At 42.1% G+C, this 24136-nt stretch overlaps 1 protein-coding gene across 16 annotated transcripts in view; it reads right to left on the bottom strand.

The window, feature by feature from the left end:
• Nucleotides 1-217: 217 nt before the first annotated feature.
• The window catches only part of cacna1bb (calcium channel, voltage-dependent, N type, alpha 1B subunit, b), a 183842-nt gene continuing 159923 nt past the window's right edge, over nt 218-24136 (bottom strand). For 7 of the 16 annotated variants that reach the window (XM_072661536.1, XM_072661538.1, XM_072661543.1 and 4 more), the window contains 11 exons: nt 22862-22958; nt 18009-18114; nt 16631-16738; nt 15916-16025; nt 14763-14926; nt 14365-14494; nt 12797-12907; nt 11121-11159; nt 8619-8874; nt 4464-4699; nt 218-3422 (listed from right to left, as the gene is read on the bottom strand). In XM_072661536.1, the coding sequence (XP_072517637.1) occupies nt 2889-3422; nt 4464-4699; nt 8619-8874; nt 11121-11159; nt 12797-12907; nt 14365-14494; nt 14763-14926; nt 15916-16025; nt 16631-16738; nt 18009-18114; nt 22862-22958 (1891 nt within the window). In that variant the 3' untranslated portion in view covers nt 218-2888. The other 9 variants (XM_072661537.1, XM_072661539.1, XM_072661550.1 and 6 more) reach the window with 5 other exon arrangements.

Raw genomic sequence — 24136 nt, 5'->3', positions numbered from 1 at the left:
ATTGGTTCCATAGAGAACCATATTTGTTATAGAAATGTTTAGATTTTTTTGATGTTTTTTTTTAGACCTTTAAAAGGTTTGTTACACACAATCATCTGTACCCAACCAAAAGTGGTGCTTTGATGGCAGAATGTAGTGTAGGAAAAGACACAAAACATTGCAATAAAGAAAAAAAAACAGACCTTTCTAACATTACAATAACATTATAACAACAACACATTTCTTAAAATTTTATTTTTATATATTCTTTCGATTCAGTGATACAAAATAGTAATGAATGGTAGTGAAACAGACAGTCAGTGAGAAGTGGTGATGGCTGATCTGCTTTAGAAACAACAGCAGTAGTCTCATGCTTTTTGTGGCCTGAAGGTAATTCTCTATTTTGTTCAACACCTCTTTTACAGCAGAATTCTAAACCGCGCTTTCTTCATTTATCCCCACAGACATGTGGCTTTTCCTCAAGATCCAATAAAAAAGCCAATGAACCCCTCACAGAAAAAAACCAACAAAAAACATACATGAAGGTGTACAGTTCTGTACATGCACATATGTTGTCATTACATGCAAACATGACATAGTGTCCAAGGAGCTAGGCCACAGTTCAACTGGACAAGGTACAGCATGAGGAGACAAAGTGGTGCGGCGTTTAAATTTGGCACCTGGCAGAAGAAAAGGTTTTAGTACAGTGATTATTTTCTATACAGAAAGGGGCGGTTCGGGACAGTCACAGATCTACTGGGTACACAATTATCCTCATTTCTCCCTCAAAAAAGGAGGAGGAGGGGGTAATAAGTGGTCAAGGCAGATCACTGTGAGGTCACATACTCTGAATCAGTTAACCATGGACCGTTTATTGGGCTGGAAACACTTTATGGACTGGACTGAACACAAGAAAGAATACAAATTCTGGTTCAGTTCTCGAGGGCAGGACAATGTCCAGGTTCTACACTCGCCAACAGGCCAAGAGTGTAAACGCACTGCCTGTCGCATTAACATTTCTATATGTCTGAACTGAATAGAAGTGTCTTGGTCCCACTTGTGCTAAAGCCTGGATCTGCAGAGTCCAGGAGGTTAGGCTACAGAGGATGAGGAGCAATTGTAAAGTGTCGTCTTGTTGCATAGCCCTGCTGTACTTCATCTCAACAGTCAACTCACTCCTGGACTTACAGTAAAACCCTAGAAATACCATCCATGTCACTAATAAACATACTTTGTCTTCGAAGACAACAACAACAAGGTGTTTGGAAGCTATCAAACCCAAAAAATGTGGGCAAATTACCAAAGAAGCACATCTTCTTTCTTTACTAGAAGTGTCCAGATCTAATGTCAACATCTATTGATATTAGTTTCAATACCTATAATCTAAATGCACTGACCTTATGAATGCCCATCAAGTTTTCAACAGGCCATTTTAGGGACTAAACAGAACATATTCTCTCGTTTTATCATTTTATGCAGTTGAAAACAAATGGGCGTGACACTTTCTGTGAATTGCGCGATGTTTTCAGGTAAAGGAAGTCACAAAAAGCATTTAGTCTCTTTACTCCAGCTAATGAATTCAGTCTAATACTAGAAAGGAAAGAGCTCGCCATGTACTCTTTGGCAAAAAAAGAAAACAGTACACCACAGGCTGTAATTTTACAACGACATCAACAACCATGTGTACAACCCCGTAACATGCATATCTGTCAAACAATTGCAATGGCAGTTCATTTAGACCTCTGGTTCATCGTTAGCGCACCTCTCTGAAGCTACGTCGTCATCATCCCTGCAGTCTATATCCTTTGTTATATTCAATAAATACTCTGCAATACTCGCTCATATAACACTTTCACACCCACGTCCACTTAGACTATTCTGTTAAAATCTCGCGTATATTCTCTATGTTGTGCAACGTCATAATCTCTGTCTTTTTAACATGCTATGGTACATATAAGGAACAAATATCAGTGACATCTACCTACAGTGTACAGTATCTAGTGTTTGCCTTTCTCGGGTTATGATGTCTGGTAACACATCATCACCATACAGCAATAAATCTCGAAGGTTAGGCACTTGGTATTTTACCACTTGAGCGTAATACAGTAAAAAAGAGTAGACCTTACAGGATGCCCAGCTACAACTTGTCATGTACAAGGTACAAAAAAGGACACTGTGAAAAGATATTTAGTCTACTGCAGTCCCATACAAAACTAATTACAATTTGGCCTTTTTTTTAGTTAGCGGGAGAAGTTCTGTTCCACTTGCGAGAGGAAGAGACGGCATAGAACAGCAGCACGACAAGAAACGTTAAGAAGGAACTCTGCAGACAAAACTCCCTCCATTATAGCAAGACTTGCCCCCCTTAAGATGCTGAAGTGAGGTGTAAGGTCTGGACTGTTCATAATACCGGCCTGGACCTGCTGCGCTCCTGCATCTGTGTCCTAGCTCGTGCTTCCTGGCTCTTCGCTTTACGCCTTAAGTGCGTCTAAACGTCTGCAACGACCATCTCTTGGTCCTCTGTGGAGTGTAGCCCTGTTAATATGGTTCCAAAGAGTGGAGGGCAGTGTTTAGTAGCATTGCATTCATAGCTAAACTACTTCTCTCCTCTTCAGTGGCAGTTAGAGCTCATCTTGGGTTAGTAAAACACACTATGGCACTGTTTTCTTCACTACCCGTGACTAGAGGACCATCTACGACACGTTACGAGGGAACGTCAAGCCATGTTTGAAACATTCCTGCCCCGTTAGATAATTAGCAAATGAAAAAGAACTTAATCAACATTCCCTCACTTTTCACACCTTAGAGTCACACTAGCACACAGCTAGGAACTGTGCACTGCCATCTTGGCAAAGATGATAAAACTCATCCTGCAGGCAGATTTGACACCCATTCTATTTCTAGCCATGCTAGCACCAGTCATCTTTTTCCACCTCCTGGTAGCTCGGGGAGACCCTGGTGCTGGACCCTGGGGCTGCGCTCACTCCTAAAGTGAAGTGGTATCCGTTGGGGACGCCACTCCGGCTCTGCTGGCCCACCCCGGTGGCTGTGTGGAGGGGGGCCGAGGCCGCAGTCCTGGGGGAGCGCCCCAAACCGTACGTGCTCAATGCGTCCTGGAAGTCTTCCACCTCTGACAGCTGGGGGTCTCTCTGCAGGGGGCCCAGGCTAGGGTCGGAGCTAATGCGAGTGACAGGCACGGGGGTGGGGCGCTGGGCGTCACCACTGAGCAGGGCGTCGTGCTCCGATTGGCCACGGATGAGGCGGGTGGGTCCCGGGCCGGATGAGCGGGCCGAGCTTAACTGCACTGGGGAGGAGTTGGCAGTCTTGTAGGCCACCGCAGGCCTCGGGGTGAGGGGGGTCTGGGGCAGCTGTCTGCGCCCACGGCACGGTGTAGTAGTAGCTGAGGTAAAGACCACCGTGCTGCTCTTAGCTGAGCTAGTGGCCTGAAAAACAACACAGGAGTCAGAAGGTGACACACAGGACATGAGCTATAGGTGAAGGTTATACATATATGATGAATACAAATTCATTGGATTTACTGAAAGTAATGGTTTGAAAAAACAATATATGTTCAATTGCCTCATAACCATGACATGCTTGGTGTCGGAAGTTAATTTTGTAGTAGAGCAGCATGGCTAACAGAATTTATAAAAAAGGGGTTCTTTAAGGATTCTTCAGTAAAGGTAAAGGAAAACTTTTGGTTAAATGGTTCTTGGCATTGGGGATAAAATCTTTAGACGATTCCATAAACAATCTTTTAAAATGGCTCTATTTGGCACCAACAAGGGTTTCACTGTTGTTCTGAGTCAAAGAACCCTTATTTAGTACTTATGCTACAGCTAGCAGCCAACCCTGTCAAGCCACACTGGATCAAGCCTTTCAAATGCAGACTAAGCAAATTTACTAATAATCAATTCACAAATTCAATTGCAAAATGGAGAGCTATGGACTGAAGACTGAGATGTGGACTTTAATTCTATACCAGTTGTTCATTCATTGATTGATCTGCTAAAATTAATTTGAATTGCACATTTTAAAATATTTTCATAGCAAAAAGTGATTAAGGCAATACATTTAGACTAATTAATCACAGAGTATGCAACAATTTTTTTTTTGCTCGACATAATTAAAAGAAAATAAATAAATTATATACAACAAAAGGCTAATAATTAACATTATAACACAGGTTACAACTGGTCAAAAATACGAACTCTCACTATTTTGAATTCCCAAATAAGAGTTCCCTTGGTTCAGACCAACTTGATCAGCAGAATTTCCAAGGATCTGCAAGTTTGGTAGATTTTGATGGTAAATATTATACTTGTCAGGTAAGGCTGGAGAAGGCGAAATAGTGGAAGACGGAGATAGTGAAGATGAGTAGGGAATAACTGACTGATAGAGTAAGAGGGATTTGCAATAGAAATAAAAAAGAAAGGCAGGGAGAGCGAGAGAGAATGATGATGAGATGTTTGAGGGTAACAGACCGGTTTGATTCTGTTGGAGTCTAGTGGATCTCCTGGTGATGCTGATCTGCTGGGTGCGGGTGACTGGCTGTGGCAGTGCTCCCGGCTGCCATAACGATCACAGGAGAAGTAACGCTGCTGCCTGTCCGCGGCCGAGGATGAGTGGTGTTTCCTCTCATGAGAACGCCCGCGGTCCCTTTCCCGCTCACGTGCCCGTTCCCTAGGTAATGGCTCGTTGCTTTGATCTGTCTGTGTATCTGAAAGTGGTCAAATGAGGGGTGTGAATTAATTTGCATGAATTGGGGTTCCTGAACACAGCTATTACACACTGAAAACTAAAACCTTTCATTTATTCAGTTTGATAAAAATAGAGGAAAACATCACACAAAAGGTGAAAAGCGCTATGTGAAGGTCAGTGGTGTGAAAAGTGCTTTTGTCTGGTCACTCTCTCAAACAGTGGGGCTACTTAGTGCTCCTGCTGGCCTGGACAGAGGCCACCATAAATTAGGAACCAGTGTCTTTCCACTGTCCACCAGGCCCTTTTATCTGAAGGATGAAGGTCAGCTGCTGTCCACCAACACTAACAAACACCACTGCACTCCACAACCATAGCAGGGCCTGATCACTTCCACAGACCCCTCACACCCGGTGTGTAAGGCATGTGTATGCGTGTGTGTGTGGTTGGGACAGCACAGACCAGTACAAAACTGTACAAAACTGTACAGTAAAATAGTACTTTTTAAAGTGGCTTTATTTTATTTATGTATTTTATCATGTAGTCATGAAAATAAAAGCAGAAAGGAGATATAAGCTAATATTGTTTTTTTTAATAGTCTTGGTAAATGAGTATATGTTAAAATATTAATGTAGCTGCATGATATTAAAGGTATTTAAGTCCCTCCCTCACACACAAACACATACACATCGCTATGGCCTGCTTGAGGGCAGCAACACTATCTGTAAGACTCAGGAAAACAGAAATTGTTTGTTTTTATTTGTTCTTATTGCAGTGCTAAAGATAGTCTTGGCAAGACTAGGCTAAGCTATGCTATACAATGCAACTGTAAGATGTCTCTGTGATGTAAACCAGTCAGTAAAAGCAGAGCTTCTCTTAATTTTTCTTTGGAGCCCTTGGTTAAAGGAGTGTTTCATTACGAAGCAAAATAACAGGGCTGTAAATAGGCTTGTAAATCTGATTAAAGTCACATTTTTATTATTTATACATCAAATAGCATTCTGTGGCACACAAAACAACACAACAGGCTTTGCTGGAAATGTATGCCTTAGCTTTAAAAGGTCAGAGAACAATCCATGCAAAACAACTCGTAGCCACTAGTAGTTTAGCCTCTTGTGCTACTTGCGTACATTCGATGCGGACGCTGTGCATCTGATTTGCACCTGAAACCAGCTCAAAATGTTTACTCCACTGTGCCCCCAGTGTCTACACAAAGTGTTTTCAGCATTGTGCTACATTCTGAAATCAACGTCTGACATCAAGACAGCTCTATGCGAGTCAGAGAGAAATTACAAACACTGAAATTCGAGTGAACAAAGAAACCAGAACTGATGAGACAGTTTTTGCATTCTGCTGAGTGTAGATCTGAAAAGGGGGCTGAGAAGGCTGCTGACAGCAGGTTCTGACTTCTGTTAAGCCTAGTTAGCAGCAGACATGGGGAATGTTTAAGCTCCAGAGTTAATAGAGAGAGAAAAAGACTGAGAGGCAGAGCGATAGGGAGGTGGACTGTCATCTGGCACAGAGAAAGAGAGAAAGAGAGAGGTAACCTCATTCAGTCATGGAGGGGCAGCAGAGTATTAACACAGAGGGGCTTTTCTCGCGTTGCGGTGAGAGCACAGAGCGGCCAAGGAAGAAAAATCAAAAAATCAAATCCAGACAAAAGCTGATTTTCTTTCAGGGCTCTGTAAGTCTCTCGCTCAGCCAGTGCGAGTGCCTGCCACAGTAAATCCTACACCGAACCTCTTTGGGAAGCAACAGAGACTCTGCCTCTATAACCCGATCACCATAATCCCATACGGAATTCCAATCACTGAGCTATGCAGGAAAATCAGGCATTTTTCCTGCAAGGGCCAAAGCTTTGTGCCTTTTTAAAGGTCTTACAAATAAAGGTGCCAAAAATGATTCTTTGAAGTAATGCTACAGAAGACCCCCCCCCCCACCCACCCAAAGATGTGCAGATTCAACCACTGCTTTATCTCAAGCTTTAAAGAAAAATAAATATCTTCAACTTCAATTAAGTATAATTACTTTTAATGCATTATATGTAATTATCTTAATTTGACATGTGGCATCGTTCCCATTATTTAGAACCCAATCAAATTATATTCTATGTTCTACTGATTTGCCACTCAGATTCTGTCTTGCAGGCACAGACAATCCTGTAGGTTTCCTTTCCACAGGGTCCACTTTAAAGACACCAAGCATTCCATTCATGTCTGCACAGGTTTCTGTTGAGAAAGTTAAGCTAAATTACTGTAAAGAGAGACACTAAAGTTTTCTAAAATGGGACTGGTTTCCATCACTTTGTCCCTGATTTTTCCTCAGGTGCTGTTCTTCACTCAGCCGGTGTTAAGGAGATAAAGGTCTCTCATGGAGTGGGTGTGTGTATAGCAGTGGTGTCTGAAAGCAGCATTGTCTGAAATGACAGCGATGTGACATGCTCCTACAGCACAGTGCCTTAGATTTTAACTAGCTGTGTCCCAAACTGTGCTCTGTGGCCTGGAAAAGGGAGCAGGGCTTTACCAGTGTCAGAACTGGCCAGATCCAAATCCAGATCCAGCACTTCCCAGACCTGTGTGATGATCCCTAAGTATGCAAAACCATAAACATACCATATACATAATTTACAGCACAGAACTGTACAAAACGCAGCAAAGCCAGTTATTTACTTTGAGCAATAAGTGTTTTTCTAACATCCAAATAAACATAAATAGAGTCAGTAATCAGAATGTTTAATCTGTTCAATTCAGTAAAGTAACTGATACAGTATATCTCCAAACACCTGCTGCTCCAGAGTTGCTTTTGAAATCAAGAGTAATAAAAGGAAGCCACTAGATTTTGGAACATTGCTGTATGGATTTGATGGCATTTGGCCATGGGAGCTTTAGTGAAATCAGGTATTAATAATGGGTAATTAGTGATAGATCAAAAATGCCACTTAAATGCATCCCAGGGCTGTTGGCTGCAGCTCCAGCAGTCTAGAGTCAGTTCCACTGTTCTACAGTCCCCCGCGCTGCAGGGCTTTATACTGTTCTATCTATTGGAATGATGCTGGGCATGGTGACTTTAGACTCATGCGTGGCTTCTCCAGAGCGTCCTGTTAGTTTGGCAAAGCTTTTCTATGGTGAATAAGCAACTAAATGCCTGTGTCAGTAATGAGCGCACTGTGAAGTAGCTGAACTCAATCATTAAAAGGCATGTCTGGATACTTTCGCATGTATAGATTGTGTTGGTTATGAACACAGGTGTGGGTGCTGACTTCTCTGTAAACTCTGGATATTGTATGGATTTGTTCAGTTTTACCAGCAGCTCAACTGATTTACTTTAATGAAGAACTAATTAAAAAAACTAGGTACTGGATGAACTGTAACTACAGGAATTCCTCGAGGAGAGCCTTGGAAATTGTTGTTGTTAAAATAACTCAAGTGATTGTTTATTTGTAGATTTGTCTTTAGTCTAATGTAATGTAATCTTGTGTCATATTTTTGTGCCCTCTGGGACTTTCCACTGCCACATCCACCTGCTGCCTCCACCCTTATTAAGTTTTAGAGCCTAATTTTTAAATGAATGGGAAATCCACCAATTAAAAAAAGTCTGATCCAGGGTTCATAATGTGATCGAGAGGTGGTCATAACATGTACAACACAAATGTAGCCATTATTTACAATCTTAAACTACCAGCAAACCTACATCATCTGTCATCTGAATTGAAACGCAATGCTAACAGTGGTAAAACAGTGGTAAATCTGGGGACACAATGTTCTTTGTGGACCTTTTGTTGCCCAATTACCTGCATTAACCTTTCCGTCATTAATCTTCTGGGCTTTAAAAACATGTTTGAGGTCAAAACCATCTCAAAACAATGATAAAACAATGTCTCAGTCATTGGGCATCATACCCCCTTAAAGGACTGAGCAGGTGTATGTAGTACAAGTTCTCACCAGCAGAGCCTGGCTGTTCCTCACTGATGGCTCGGTCCAGTGATTTGTGCTTCTTGTCTCTGCGGCGGTGGCAGCGGTGGTGGTGGTGATGATGGTGATGCGCTCGTTCCCTCTCTCTGTCCTGTGCCTGCGAGGCCAGGGTGGAGGCCGCTGGAGGCCGCTCCAGAGCCAAATCCCTCAGGATGACCTCCTGTCCGCCTCTTTGAGGAGTTAAAGAAGAGGCCGAGCGCCGCATGGGGCTCATGTCCACGATGGGCTTGAAGATGAGGAAGGGGAGAGAGAAAGAGATGAGAAGAGAGCGACGAGGAGGAAACGCCTCAAAAATAGGACTGGAGCACACAGCACAGCCACCAGAGTGACAGGTCAACATGGAGACCAGCTACAACAAGTCGGACACGACACACACACACATACACACGCTTTGAGTCAGAGAGCGATGCGCAGGTCACACCTATGACCGACACGCACACGTCCTGAAGAACAGGAGGAGGAACACCGTCATGGTCCGATGCAAACACTCGCTTGACTGAATGCTGTCATCGAGATGCTGGTCTACATTCAGAGATGAAGTTCTGAGAATAGTTGCTAAAAGAACTATCCAACGCCAAGCAGCGGCCACAGCACGAAGAAGAATCTCAGAGGCCTTAGTCTCCTTCTATGCTTTTTCCATAATAAGAGGTTTGGTGTTTTTCAACTGGGAAAAACGGACACTGTTCAATATGCAGTCATGCAGTTTTGGCATTTGAGGAGTATTAACTATAGACTCGACTAAAGAACATTGGTTGCTGCTAGATTCTTCTTAGAGTACTGGCCAGTGCTTGATTAACACAAAATTTCAGGTGTCGGCTCATCAGTGCAGTCTGAGGCAAACCGACTCACTAGTGCCACACTGTGGCAAAAGCTTTACAACACTTCCAAAGCTGTGCATCCACTCTAACCACATCTTCTTGTCCATGGTCACCAGTCATACTGTAGACTGATATGGTATAGAGTGCTACACTCCAGCTGAATTTGGGTTTTAGCTGGGTATTTAATGTAGTCTTATGTAATGTACACTCTTAAAGATAAAGGGGCCAGAAAATGTCTTCAGAACAATGCCATACAGTCATATAAATAAAGGTGCTTTAAAGGGTTTCTTGAGCCATAGAAGAGTTTTTTAGCTAATGTTCTTCAGATCCAGAAGGCAGATTTAGGGAACGTACAATCATATCAGAATATTTGTTACTGTGATATACACCGATCAGCCATAACATTAGTACCACTGACAGGTGAAGTGAAAAACATTCACACATCATCTACATCCACAGTGGCGTCTGTCAAGGACTAGGATCTATTAGGCAGCAAGTGAACGGTCAGTTCTTGAAGGTGGTGTGTTAAAAGCAGGGAAAATGGGCAAGCAAAGAAAACACTTCTGGAAAGAACCAAACTGTGATGGCCACTGGGTCAGAACATCTTAAGAGGTTTTTAAACTGAAGAATCTCCAAAAGTTGCTCAAGAAGAACAGCGTACTCTGGATGAGCTGAATATTTTAATTTATTTGAAAGTATTTCATTAATTTGACTGCATCTGTTGCTCATATGAATCTATTAATCTCTTTAATACTATTGCAGAAACATGCATATTCATTTTCTACAGTTTACAAATATGTATGTATCAGCATCAGCAGATATCTGCGCCTATATTAACAGAACCAATCAATATGAATCTAATCAGTATGAATCTAATCAATATGAATCTATAAAACCTTGTTTTTGACATTGGGTGCATTAAGAACCTGTTTAATCTTTTAAATGGTTTTGTACCAATTCAGTTATCAAAACTTTTACTGTTTTTTTTTTATAGTTTTAAACATATATTTCTATTTAAAAGTGTACATATGTGCAACTTCATGTTGTGTGTTATAAAGCCAGACAGCATGATTTATAGAGCCATGAACTGATTCAGTTCACCAAGTTAACTAAGCCCTTCAGTAACCATGTACAAAGCCACACAGCCCAGCGGCAGTGTGAGGGAAAGATGCGCAAAGAGAGGACTACCACCTGCACCACTGAACAGAATCCACAGTTACACTACAGACACACTCACACACACACACGCACAATACACACCCACTTTGTACATATGATTCAGAACAATCCAACCAAAAAAAGCAAGAGAGCTTTTTCATGTGATAATAGGATATGATGAGACACTATGGCCGCGAGGTATTCGTATCTTCTCAAAATGATCTACGTTGGGAACAAAATCACTCATCAGGTGTTTAATTAACATAGAGTGTTTATATCCCTGTATCTGTCTAAAAGACAAGCTGCGAGAGCATGGACTGGAATGAGCAAAGCACACATAGGCCAACACAGAAATGAGTGTGGGTGAGAGACAGAGAGAAAGAAAGAAAGAAACAAGAGAGAGAGAGAGAGAGAGAGAGAGAGAGAGAGAGAGAGAGAGAGAGACAAAGAGAGAGAGGTAAAGACAGAGAGAGGGGGTCTGAACAGTTGTACATACTGCTAGGTACGTCCCGGTGTTGTGGCGTAAGTGGCTCCGCTGTGGGACAGGAAGAGGACACACAGGTGAGGAGAGCAGGGGCACACGCAGCTGACACGGACACACACCCATACAAAGCATCAGAGCGAAGAAGGGGGTGAGTGATTAAACAGATATGAGACTAGAGGACTAGGGGAAGAGGTAGACAGAGACTGAGATGGCGCAAAGCAGAGAGATAATGATGATGATGACGATGATGTAATGATTCAGGGATGGGTAAGCTTTATGGTTTATGCTTTAATGTCACTTCACCTGCACGGGGAGGTTGTCTGGGGCTCATTTAAGAGTCAGTGTAACACCAGTGTAAATACATCTGTCTCTATAAATCCCATTTTACAACCAAAAACAAAGTAAGAGTTTAATCTCTGAATAGAATATATATTCCAGACAGTCATGTAAATTGAGCAGGTATAAACGAATCAGAGTCAGAATATGAATATGTTTGAATTTGGATAAGAAAGCAGAAGAAGAGAAGAGTGACAAGAGTGTACAAGAAATATGGAGTCAGTGATGAGCAGGGGAGATGGACAGAGAGAGACAAGTGAGACAACAGGACAAGAACAGACAAGACAAAACGCAGCACAGTAGCATACAAGTGCAAAATGACCAGACAGACATTTTAGACAAGAGGAAACACGGAGATAACCCCAGCAAATAAAGGATTTCGTAAACTGGGGTGGGGAGCTACGATCCTAAAGGGTCTGATTTTAGTATAGTTTGGTGATTTTCCTGCTCAAACAAACAATCAAATAATAAAATCCATTATTTTTATCTGAATTAACCTTGATTAGCCATATTTGGTGGGAATGTAAGAGCAGGGATGTCTACACTCTATTAGGTTCCTTAGTTTTCAGTTCTCCTCCATTGTGCCAATGCACTAAATTGACTAATTTTAGAAAGAGCTAAAATGAGAGCACCAGAAAACTGTAATTCATTAGTGGTGTATGACCTTAACAAGAGTATGTATGAATTATCAAAATTAACAGAGAATAATTATACTTTTTTTTAGGATAGTAAATTACCACTTGAGTTGCACTACTTTGACAAATAAACTAAAAGTAAGAAAATATTATATGCCAAAAAGTCAAAAATACATAAAATAATATATTTCATCTGGCAAAAATAAAAATGCTAAAACATACAGTATGAAATAAAGTATGAATCACAGTTGAAGCATTGAGCAAGATATGCTCAGATATTTCAATACAGCTCAAAAAATAGAAAGGCTTATAAAAAAGCCTTTAGAACACATTAACACTCACCTTTGCATACATACACTTAGACTCTCCAAGCCCCAGAGTTGCAGAACATGTCTGAGGTACCTTGATTTAGCCATTTTACACTTTAATTAATGAATAATAATGTATTTATTTATCATAAATCTATAAGGTCTAATCCACCAACTTACATCACTTAACCATCCAAAGTCCATCCGATCATTGATATTCTGTATTTAGCCTACTCAACCCCTCCTTTTTACCAGTTGTAGAAGTCATTACAATTGCATAGCCATGCAGCAAACCAATGCAAGCTCTGGAATCACATTATCTACCAGCACATTAACTGCTTCTCTACATCTAGTGCTGCCAGTCTCAGGGCAGTCCGACAAATGAGAATGAGGCACGTCAGAGGCTTACCTGGAAGCCCGCACTAAGTCTTGGCATTGAGGCTGCCCTCCCATGGCCCTCCAGTGTGGAGAAGCACCCTACATCAGTATCATTCTCCATATCCGTCATCTCTACTAATTCCTGCAAGATCCACATAGCACACATACAAACATATACAAACACACAGATATACATGTATCACAACACATACAGTACAGATATATTCACATGCACAATGGTCTGACGAAGACATAAACGCGTGATGAGCTTGAGTGGGTAATAAATAGAGAGTTTCATCTCTCACCGCTCTAGAGGTCTTTCTTTAGAACAGAAATATATTTGGATATATGGATATTTGAGTATACTCCACTTTGACACTTTTACCTATACTGCATACTTCATACTAGTTAGTATTAGCAATTAGTATGTAATTGGGACAAGACCTGTGTTTTGTGCTGGTGTGTTCGTTGTAGCACTTGTGTTAACTTTTGACAAACATCTGCTCCCAGATGTCACAAAAAAAACATGGATTGAGGTTTTGCATTCTTCAACATTCTTGGCCTGGCTGAACAACAACAAAACCTACCAGACTCTGTGGTTCGTTCAAATGGTTTATTTGAGGTATAATATTTGCATTCTTCAATGTTCTTCACCTGGCTGAGTGACAACAACTAACCAGACTCTCTAGTGATGGCCAAAAGTCTGGCTTGTATGTCTGGGTTCTTTGAGGTTTTATATTCTTCAATGTTCTAGGCCTAGATGAGTGACAACAAGACCTACCAGACTCTCTGGTGATAGACACAAGTCTGGCTTGCACTACTAGGTTCTTTGAGGGTTTGCATTCTTCAATATTCTCAGCCAGTCTGAACAATGGCAAAACCCACCAAACACTGTGGTGATGGCCAGAATTCTGGCTTGCACTGCTAGGTTCTTTGAGGTTAAGGTTCTCGGCCTGGCTGAACAAAGACAAAACCTAGCAGAATCTGTGGTGATAGCCAGAGGTCTGGCTTGCACAGCTAGGTTCTTTGAGGTATTGCATTCTTCAGGGTTCCTGGCCTGATTGAACAACAACTAAACTTACCAGAGTCTTTGGTAATAGCCAGAAGTCTGGCTTGTATGACTGGGTTCTTTGAGGTTTTATATTCTTCAATGTTCTAGGTCTAGATGAGTGACGACAAGACTTACCAGACTCTCTGGTGATAGACACAAGTCTGGCTTGCACTACTGGGTTCTTTAAAGTTTTGCATTCTTCAGTGACAAAGCCCACCAAACACTGTGGTGATAGCCAGAATTTTGGCTTGCATGAATCTTCAACATTCTTGGCCTGGTTGAACAACACCAAAACTAGCAGTCTGGCTTGCTTGACATGGTTGGTGTGGCGCAACAGATAACACCAGTACCTGCCAGTGAGCTACCACACCATGAAAGAGTCTGGGGTTTGATTGACTATGTTGCGCCACACCAATAAGAGTCCTTGGGCAAGACTCCGAACACTACCTTTTGCCCACCTATGCAATACGAGTAACCTTGTAAGGCGCTCTGGATAAGAGCATCAGCTAAGTTTCTGGTAGGCCACCAAAGCTGGTTATACAAGGCACCTGAGGTTTGGTTGCGTTTGGCATGTCTTCTGAATGGCCCCGCTGGACAGTATTCCTGCTCCTCTGCTGCCGTCCCTCCTGAAGCATGTCTTCTGAGGGAAACTTTTTCATCACACTGCTCTGGCTTTGCCTGTGATCACACACATATAAAGTTGTATCCCACTCTGCTTTTAGTCATGTACTAATCCCCACCCACTCAACACAATGAAAAGCTAAATATAGCTAAAAAACACAACTGACTGATGACTAAACCCATAGTGGCCCACGGGCACAAGTAAAATATCACCGGCATCATTAATATAAATAAAATCATGCACAATGGCTGCTGACATGATCTAAATTTGACCACTGCTAAACAAACTACTTTGTCATGAAGTCCAGAGTTTTGAGACACTCACACTGCCTCCCCGTTAGTCAGGAGAGAGGCCGTAGGTGGTGATTCTGGCTGTGGAGATGCATCAGGTTGAAAACGGAGTGGCAGCTTGGTACTCTTGATAGGAGGCTCTTGATCGTGTAGGTGGGTGAGAGGCAGCATAGGCTTGAAAAGTGCTCCCATTTTACTCTGCAGGACAGGCAGCGGTTTATTACTGTTAATTGTTCACTATTGGTGTTTCAGATAACAGAAACTGTATCCAGTTAGAATTAACCCTTAGAACAGTAGGTTTGATAGGACTCATTTCTTATTTGTATGTCATTAAAACAAGTTGAGCAATTCTCTAATACTTTATAGGGTGGTGCTAATAATGCTAAATAGGACCTACTTAAGCCGATCATGGCATCTAAAATGACAACTTAAGCCCATCATGACAACTAAAATACTTAATAAAAACCAATACGGGGTTATTCCATCAAGCATCAGTCATTACAACATTAGCTAAAATTGATGATTGACGGCAATAACCTTTAAAGCATGTTTATGCAGCGTTATGTTAGTTGTTATAAAATGATTATGTAGATTTTATGTAGCCACACAAATGCTATTTATGAGTAATAGGGCAGTGTTGGCTCAAGGGTTAAAAAGCTGATCACATGTTGTAGGTTCTGCTGAACCCCTCTCTGCTCCTAGGGTGCCATGGCATGTCTGACCTGGCTATCTAAGCAGGTATGTAAAGCGGGTTGTTAATGCAGATCCTGCAAAACTATCATTTTTACCATTTTCTCCTATTTTCCTAATTCCACTCCCTGTTACTCAACACTATCTCTAATAGTGTTGAGTCTTCCCCTCTGTCTTATCTCTCTTACAGTCTTCTATATGAAAGCAGAAGCCACCCAGAACTCCAGCCCGAGTTCCCAGTGTTCTTTCCCCTTGTACCTTGTCAACAGTTTCCACAAACATATGATGAGGTGTGGTGTAAACTCGCAGAACAACATTCATGTTCTTAAGCAGAAGAGAAATGTTAAATTTACTTAACATTGGGCAGTCTAGTATAATTCCAAATAACCTAAAATGCAAGCATCAATACATTGCACATTTCTTATGAAGTGAGCTAACCCATTCATTACCGCAGCCTTCAGTTCAAGCCCACTTAAGTACTTCCCAGGGTTCCATACCTGTGTGCCGCCAGAAGGCTGTTGCTGCTGGAGCCTCTTGGCTCGGTTCTGCTTGTAGTAATCAAAAATCATCAGGGCGGCATAGACCTTTCCAACGGTCAACTCATTATCTAATACGCACAGAGATATGCAGAGAGAGAAGAAGTAGACTAATAAGAGAGTTAAGCAGTTATCAGGATTGAAAAATACTGAACTGGATTTGAATCATGGCTGGACAGCTTGTGTAATCTTCACAGTAAAGCATTTCCAATAGCCGCAGCACATGAGCCTGAGGTCACCATACATAATGCCAAGCCTCAGCAAGAGGGGAATAACCACACTAATGCTCCTATGGCTGAATGCAATCAAATCCTCAAGCAAAGCTCCAACATCTTCTAAAAAGCTTTTACATCTAGGGAATAGCTTTTAGATGTTGATACTGCAGCAAAAGTGAGACAATCACAAAATACACAAAGATCTTAGTACAGTGTTAAAAAGGTAGGATATTGGCCACTGGGTGGCAGCAAATACTTATGAAAAGTCCTCAAATGCACTGAAGGGGCAAATGGCCTTGATAATGTCCTAATATTATCCTCATTTGGAAAAACCATTAGTGTCTGAACTGAACCATGACTATGATAAAACGCCAATGGAGGGTTCAGCTAATAATCAGCCTTCTTTTGAGCTAAGAGCTGCATGTGAAAGGTCTCCCACGATGAGGTGGGCCAGAGCTTACGTTTATGAGGGGTGACCAGCAGGTCCACTGTCTTTGGCTGCAGGCTGGGCCACACTTTATTAATCTCTCTCCTCAAGTCAATATCACACAGCCTCTGGGCCAGAACACCTGCGAATAAGAGAGACAGTAGCATTAGCAAGTAGAATTTAGAGCTTCTTCACTGATTCCCGTGTGAGGAGGCAGTCAGCTAGTTAGTTAGCCTGCAATTACTTTAAAATGCTGTAGAGTGACAACAGGCACACTCTAGACCACTGGTTTCTACCTGGTGCTGAAGAACCCCCTGTTCTACACTTTCTAGTTGTATCCAGTTTTGAAGCACCATCTTCAACTCAAGGCTTTATAAGAGAGGGGGGTGAATCACTAAAGTATGTATTTATTTTATTTTTAATCCATTTTAGCGTGTATTGAATATCATTACTGTCATGCAAAAACCTCTTATCTCCACAAATTATGTAATTTTATTTTAGTGAAGAGACGCTGCAGGCTCATTAATGCTCAATGTTAAATCCGGATACGGATGGAGCCCTCTGTTCGTACTCTGCATTTATTCCTTTTTTATTTGTACACATTCTGTAAAAGCTTACGGATGCGGGCGGGACGGAGCAGTACCACTGGAAACTGTGGGGGCAGTGTAGCCAGTAGCTCAAGTGAGGCATGACTACTGACATACAGATATTCACACTATCACTGCCATACTGAGATGACCACTGGCAACATGGACACGACGAAGAAGAAACTCTGGCAGAATAGAAACCTATTACAGAGCTTTTTTACATCGTTTTTTGTAGTGAGTACATTATTACATTCTCACGACCCCATCCACCGCGTTGAATTGTCCACTTTAGTGGATGTACTGCTTAACATCCATGCCAACGTAAGAGACTCATGGAATGTGGGAATTTACAGTTCCAACATGTTTATTTTCATAATAAGCTTAATGATCTCCTCTTATTAAAGGAGAATAGTATATTAACCTGCAGAAACAGGAGGTTTTGCATCAGTTCTAAAGGATTAACCATGTTTTAACAAATGTTGTCTAGTTTAACTGCTGTTGAAACATTGACACTGCTCACATTACAAACAGCTGTGTGTACTGAAAAGTGTGCCTCTGCTGTTCTTCGTGGGAATGTGAATTTACTGTATGTCTTGCGGGTGTAAAATAATAAAGAGATCAGGTAAAATAGTCAGTAAGATTAAAACTGGATCAGGTCATTATTTAGATACTGTATAAAATACAATACTGTATATCTCTCAGGTGATATCAGGTCATTATTAGAGAAATCAACTGTCAGAGCAGCTGGTAAAAGCTAGCTTGTGTCATGGCCAATAGTGGGTGGCACAGTGCTGGGAGCTGAGTGGGCATGAAGTGGGCACGCACCTGATGCCAGTTTGATATCCAGGGCCGTGCGTATGAGAGCCATCAGCGTGGATGTGAAGTGAACAGTGTTGTCATCCGCAATGGGCATGTTCATCCTCACCAAGCGCTGTGGAGAACCACACACATGAGGGCACAGAATCAAGACCGCTTGTGCACTTGTGACTGAGCCACACAGCACAAGAGCAACACACACACACACATTGGCTTCCTGGAGAGTCTGGTGGATGTGCTGAGTGAGAGAGCCAAACGCTGCTGTGCAGGCGCTTTCGAGCGAAGGAGCAAAAGCTGCACAATCTTGTGGGAAATCAAGTTTTTATATGGATTTCAGAAACTCTCTAACTCTCATTCAGGCACGCCAAATGACTCTCTAGGAGAAAAACAGAGAGAGAGAGGAAGACAGAGAGAAGAGAGAGAGAGAATTCATATTTCATGCTGATGCTGATTACGGACAATGAAGATGGGAGATGAGTGGCGTACAATGGACAGTGCATCTGCTGCAATGTGGGTGCAACACTTCAGATAGTATTTCACAATACTTTCACTATCAGACCTCAGCCTTCTTCAGTGCAGGCTTTCTGCTAGAGCTGAATAGTTCATCGCTGTCGAAAGAACACTCTCTGAAAACGTATTAAATGAAAGAGCCATTGGCATTTAAACGGCTGGAGAAGTACCGTTTAGTAAGGATGTTGGATGATCTCCACCCCACCTCATAACCAACTCCCACCTCATCCCCAACTCCCCAACTCATCCAAAAAGTACTAGATGGGGCTCTAACCATCGTTTATATCCTTTATATCCCCCCCAGCTCACACCTGACATTAGGCATGGTGCCAACAGGTTCATGCTTATCTGCTGTAGAAAATTCTGTTATTTTTCATGGCAGTATTTCTCTACAGGGACTAGACAAGCTGTGTGCTTCAGCAATAGGTTTTGTAAGTTAAATGCATTTAGTAGGAGCTGTGTCCACAAACATTTGGGCATTACACCCAAAGATTATGGCTAGAGAAGTGCCTTTGGGACCCAAAAGGTTGCTGGTTCAATGCCCTGGACCAGCAGGAACATTGAGGAATGTTCATGGTTGAGGTGCCCTGGAGTAAGGCACTTAACCTCCAATTGCTCCCTTGGTGCTGAGGTGGCTACCCACCAACAGAGGCACTGTCAAGGATTTTCGGCCCACTGAAAAATTTCACTGGATCACACAACTCTAAGAATTCTGCCAAAAATACTCAATCAACACATTTTTTAGGGCCCCTTTCAGACACAGGCCCTTAGAATCGTCCACCCCCTCCCCATGCTAGGTGTGAGTGTTTTCTCTGCCCCTATTCAGTGTGTGGATTAAAAGTGTGCTTCTAATTCAAGTAACTTGAAAGATTTTAAAGAATTTTGCTATTTGTCATGAAGCACGCATACATACCACAGCTGGCATTTTTGAATGGTCCCACCCCTCCCCCCCAAAAAACATAAAAACATTACGATGCATTCTTAGGACAGCGATGACAGTAATGGTATACGAACAACAGCTACTGATCAAGGAAATTCAGGTTTATGACCCTAAAGCACTTGATCTCCCCCTATTCAAACACAGCTGCACACACAAGCCCCAGATTACTGTCCATGTAGCTCATACATACAGAACGAGCCAGTTAGTCATGAATCAAACACTTGGATGAGTGATAAAGGAGGCTATAATGACTGTGTTTCTTGCACTTTCACAAAGCCAGGAGTGAGTGAGGGGGGAGATGAGCTTCCCTCAGGGATGTTGGAGCATCGCCTCTTGTGGTAACCATGGAGACGGAGTCAGAGGAAAGGGGGAAAGGGACACCATGCATGCAGGCCTACCTACAGCTCAGGCCACAGAGCCATGAAAGACCACCAACCGCCAAGCATACACACATACACATACGTGTACATGCTGGGGTTGACAAATAATTAGTACTGCAATTATATTTGTATAGACTGCAATTGTGGTATGGCTTGCAATGTAGATACTCACATTACTACTAAATTTTATAATAATTTACAGGTATTTATCAGGGCAGAACATGTGTATTTGTTAAGAAAATGATATTAGATTAGAAAGAAGTTCTAATTTTGTGTGTCATGGTATTTGCAGTATTAACAGTTACCATCCAAAACCTAGTTTATCTAATCAGGCCTTAATTCAAGTGAGTTGCTTGACCTGAACTGACCAAATCCATACAGTATGTTTCGGACGTTTGTAGGCTAGCTAACAAGTCTGTACACAATATGGACAAAAGTATTGGGACATTCATTGTTTCATCAAGGGTATTAAAAAGAGTGCTGCTTTTGTTTTTGGAGTAACTGTCTCTACTGTCCAGGGAAGGGTTTCTACTAGAATTTGATACATTGCTGCTAAGATTTGATTAGATTTAATGACAAGAGCGCTAGTGAGGCCAGGATGTTGGATGTCCACCCCACCTCATCCCAAACCCCCCCAACTCATCCCAGAAGGACTGGATGGGTCACCAACAATCATTCCAGAAGACACAGCTCCACTGATCCACAGCTTAATGCTGGGGGGCTTTATACCCCCCCTCAGTTCACACCTGGCATTAAACATGGTGTCAACAGGTTCATATTTATCTGCTGTAGAAGAATTCTAGTATTTCTATACAGAGACTAGACTGTGTGTCAGCAACAGGTTTTGTAAGTTAATGCATTTTATAGGAGTGGTGTCCACAAACATTTGGACATATAGTGCATATTATGCAGTCCAAACTGAAATGAAATGAAAAAAAGGATGTTTTGTATTACACCCAAAGATTACAAGAGAAAATGAGGAGAATGAGAAAAGCAGGGGGAGAGAGAGAGAGAGAGAGACAGAGAGAGAGTGAGGGGGTATTTAGTGCGGTGGCGTGGTTAAAGAACGGTTAAAGCACAGTGCTGGCTTCATTAAAGTGGGCTTGCCTGGGAAGACATTTCTACAACAACAAACAAGAAAAAAAAAAGATCCAGAGTGAGGGGGGCACACGTCTCGCTCCAACGAACACACATCTACAGCTCGCTCTCTTTTCTTTCCTCCAAATCGATTCACTGCTCCCTAAAGCGAGGGTGGGAGGGGTTTCGGAGCACACTGGAGGATGTCACATGTACATAAGAATGCGTGTGCGCACGCACACACACACACACACACACACACACACACACACACACACACATTCACGCATACGCATGGCTTGGCCTTGGAGAGTTGCCTGGTAGACAGCCGCTCGTATCTCTGCACTCTTAGACACTATCCATTCAGACAGCTGGAAGAGGGTGAGGAAACTCAATGACCAAAGGCCATCCTGAAAGGGGCAGAGCAGCCAAAGCTGAACCAGCACACTAAGACAGGAGCTTTCTATGGTCTTTTTCATGGCCCATGAGCAGAGGGCATAGTAACTATGTCTGAATGCATACTAAAGCAAATGTAAAGGTTCACTCTTAGACTAACGATGATTTGATCATGTGAACATCCTGATCAACATCTGACCACGGTTTTAGCTGACTCTCATTTAGCGCAAATACAACTAAAATACCATGAGTTACATACACATCATTCCTGACTCATTTTAAATTACGGCTCCAAAATGTACACACACCCAGCCCAACAGCAAAAGCCATTTGACAGCGAAAACTACAACGCAATGAAACACAACCGCCACTTTGGGAGAATGTGGTGTTGCTGATTCTTTTTGGCAGTTTTCTAATATAATCTTTGACATGATTGGGCTTCTGTAACACTGGCGAGCAAAACGTTCACTACCAGACTCTGCTAGATAGTGGAAATTTAAGCCGAAGCAAAAGCCGGCGAAGTTAGGGGGTATCTGGGCTAAGCTAAAAGATTACACTAGTTGACCATCTTTTTAGCTAGCTTGTCAGACTACAGTGCCCCAACGGGGACATCCCACATAACCACAACTTATTTTTATGTATGTGGGATGTCACCAGTGGGGCTCCATACCACACAGAGCAGGACAGGATATCAACACTATCAGCTAAACCAACTATACTGTGCTATGCAGTACTGTGTGGCTTCAGTGAGAGCTGCTGAGGTGCCGTAAACCAGACAATCAGACCATGAAGTCCACCATAAAAGGAAAATTAGCCTCATTCTGAGGCCAAAACACACACTCTTAAAAGTAAAGGTGCTTTATGTAATTTTTGGAGCACTATAGGTTCCATAAAGACCCATGAAATCACATTCACTCATCTCTATTACAAACACGGTTCTTCTGTAGTATAGGTAAAAAAACAAACTCTTGGAGCTCTTGTATTTTTAGGAGTGTAGGGGTGCAAATAGGAGTGTAAAGCTGCATCTGAGCATTTTTACCCCAACCAAAGTCACATATTTACTATTTACACATCAAATAACCACTTAATACTCAAAATACTCAAATGCATTTCTATGGCACCTTTAAGTCAGACACTATTTGTCTACTTTGTTACAGGGAGAAGTAATCAGATCCCCTAATGCTGCTTTTAATGACGGTGGCACAGTGACCGGGCTAAGTAAGAGGAAACGGCTGATGTCGCAGTGGTTTTATCAGTTGATGAATTGAAAAATTAGATTAGATTAATTGATAACAGAAATGAGCCGCCGCCTTAATTACAATTACACACTGAGGTACAAGACGACAATGACAACGACACAAACAGAAAGAGGAAAGCTTCTGCCACAGCTACAGCACCACAGCACAGAGAGACGGACTGAAACGCTACTCAGCGAGAGAACAGCAGCTTCACAAACAGCAGCACAGCTCAGCTCAGCAACAGCTGGTGTAGTTGAGGAAGAGGTGGAGAGAGAAAGAGAGAGAGAGAGAGAGAGAGAGAGAGAGGGTGGGTGGTTCTACCTTGTAGGCAATTCTCGATGGACATTTCTTTCCCAAACCTAGCGGGGGGGACATGTGGCGGAGCATTTCGTACATATCGAGGTAGGATATGCGCCCGCTTCAGAGAGAGGTGGATCAGCACCCATGGATCAGAGGTCAAAGGTCACACAGATAGGGAAGGAGAGCAGGAGAATCGAAAGAAAAAATAAATAAAAGAAAAGCATGATCAGAGGGAAAACAAACATCAGTCATTATTTGAATGGTTTCTATCCCGGGTGTTTGAGGGCAAGCCGCGGCTGTGAGATGCCATCTTGCCCACACTCTGGGACGTAGATGGATCCTGGATGCTGAAGAAGAAACGCAAGCCTGAAATGGGGTGACCAGGCTTGGACAATGAGTGGGGTCACAGCCCAGTCTTTTTGCATGGCATGCATGGAAAGTGTCGACTAACCATCCAGATCCACAGGAACAAAGCTCACACTGCGTTAGGAACGGCCTAAATTGGGTTCTGATTTGTCAATATTGACAGTAAACACGGCAGAAATGCTCACTGAGGACATATAGGATTAGCCGGGACGAAGGACTAAAGCAAAATGGCTTTGTTTCCTGCAGTTTCCATGGTTACCCACATTTCAGTTAGTAAGGAGGAGGGGGGCTGGGTGTAACCCAGTCGGTCAGTATGATAACCAGGCAATCTATGGGCATTGATTAGTACTACAGCACTGCCCTTTGCAGGGAAAGTGTGTAGGCTTTCAAACCTTGTATGCCACCCTATTAGGGCAGTTCTTTCCTAAGCCAAGTGGGGGTGAAATAACGCGCAACAAATTGTACATATCCATATAGCGTATCCTTCCACTGCAAAAAACAGACATAAGTTAGGCCATTTTTTCATTTTCAATTCATTTTCAAAGAATGTAATTACAAATTGTGTCTTAATTGAAAAGCCATTTTATATAATTTGGTTGATACATATTTTAATGGTGAAAACATTAATTAGCATAACTGAACCCCTTAAGATCACAGCTAAATTATTAAAACTACCTTCAGTTTTAGGATTAAGTCATTAATTATATGTCCCTCAACAGCTGTTACTAATTTATGTTCCACTTTATGTTCCAAGTTACTTTTTTACCTTAGCCAGCTTGTAGTGGCTCTTATATTACCTTATGGAAACCTTCAGTGAAGACTAATCTATGCTAATCCATGTTCACTAATACCAGGCAAAAAGCTTGTCGTTTCTATCTTTTGATTTTTGCATGTTTCTTTTTTACATACAGTACTGTGCAGATGTTATAG

Source organism: Salminus brasiliensis, chromosome 18 (genome assembly GCF_030463535.1).
Source record: "Salminus brasiliensis chromosome 18, fSalBra1.hap2, whole genome shotgun sequence".
Taxonomy (NCBI): domain Eukaryota; kingdom Metazoa; phylum Chordata; class Actinopteri; order Characiformes; family Bryconidae; genus Salminus; species Salminus brasiliensis.
This window is presented reverse-complemented; position numbering and strand designations above follow the sequence as displayed.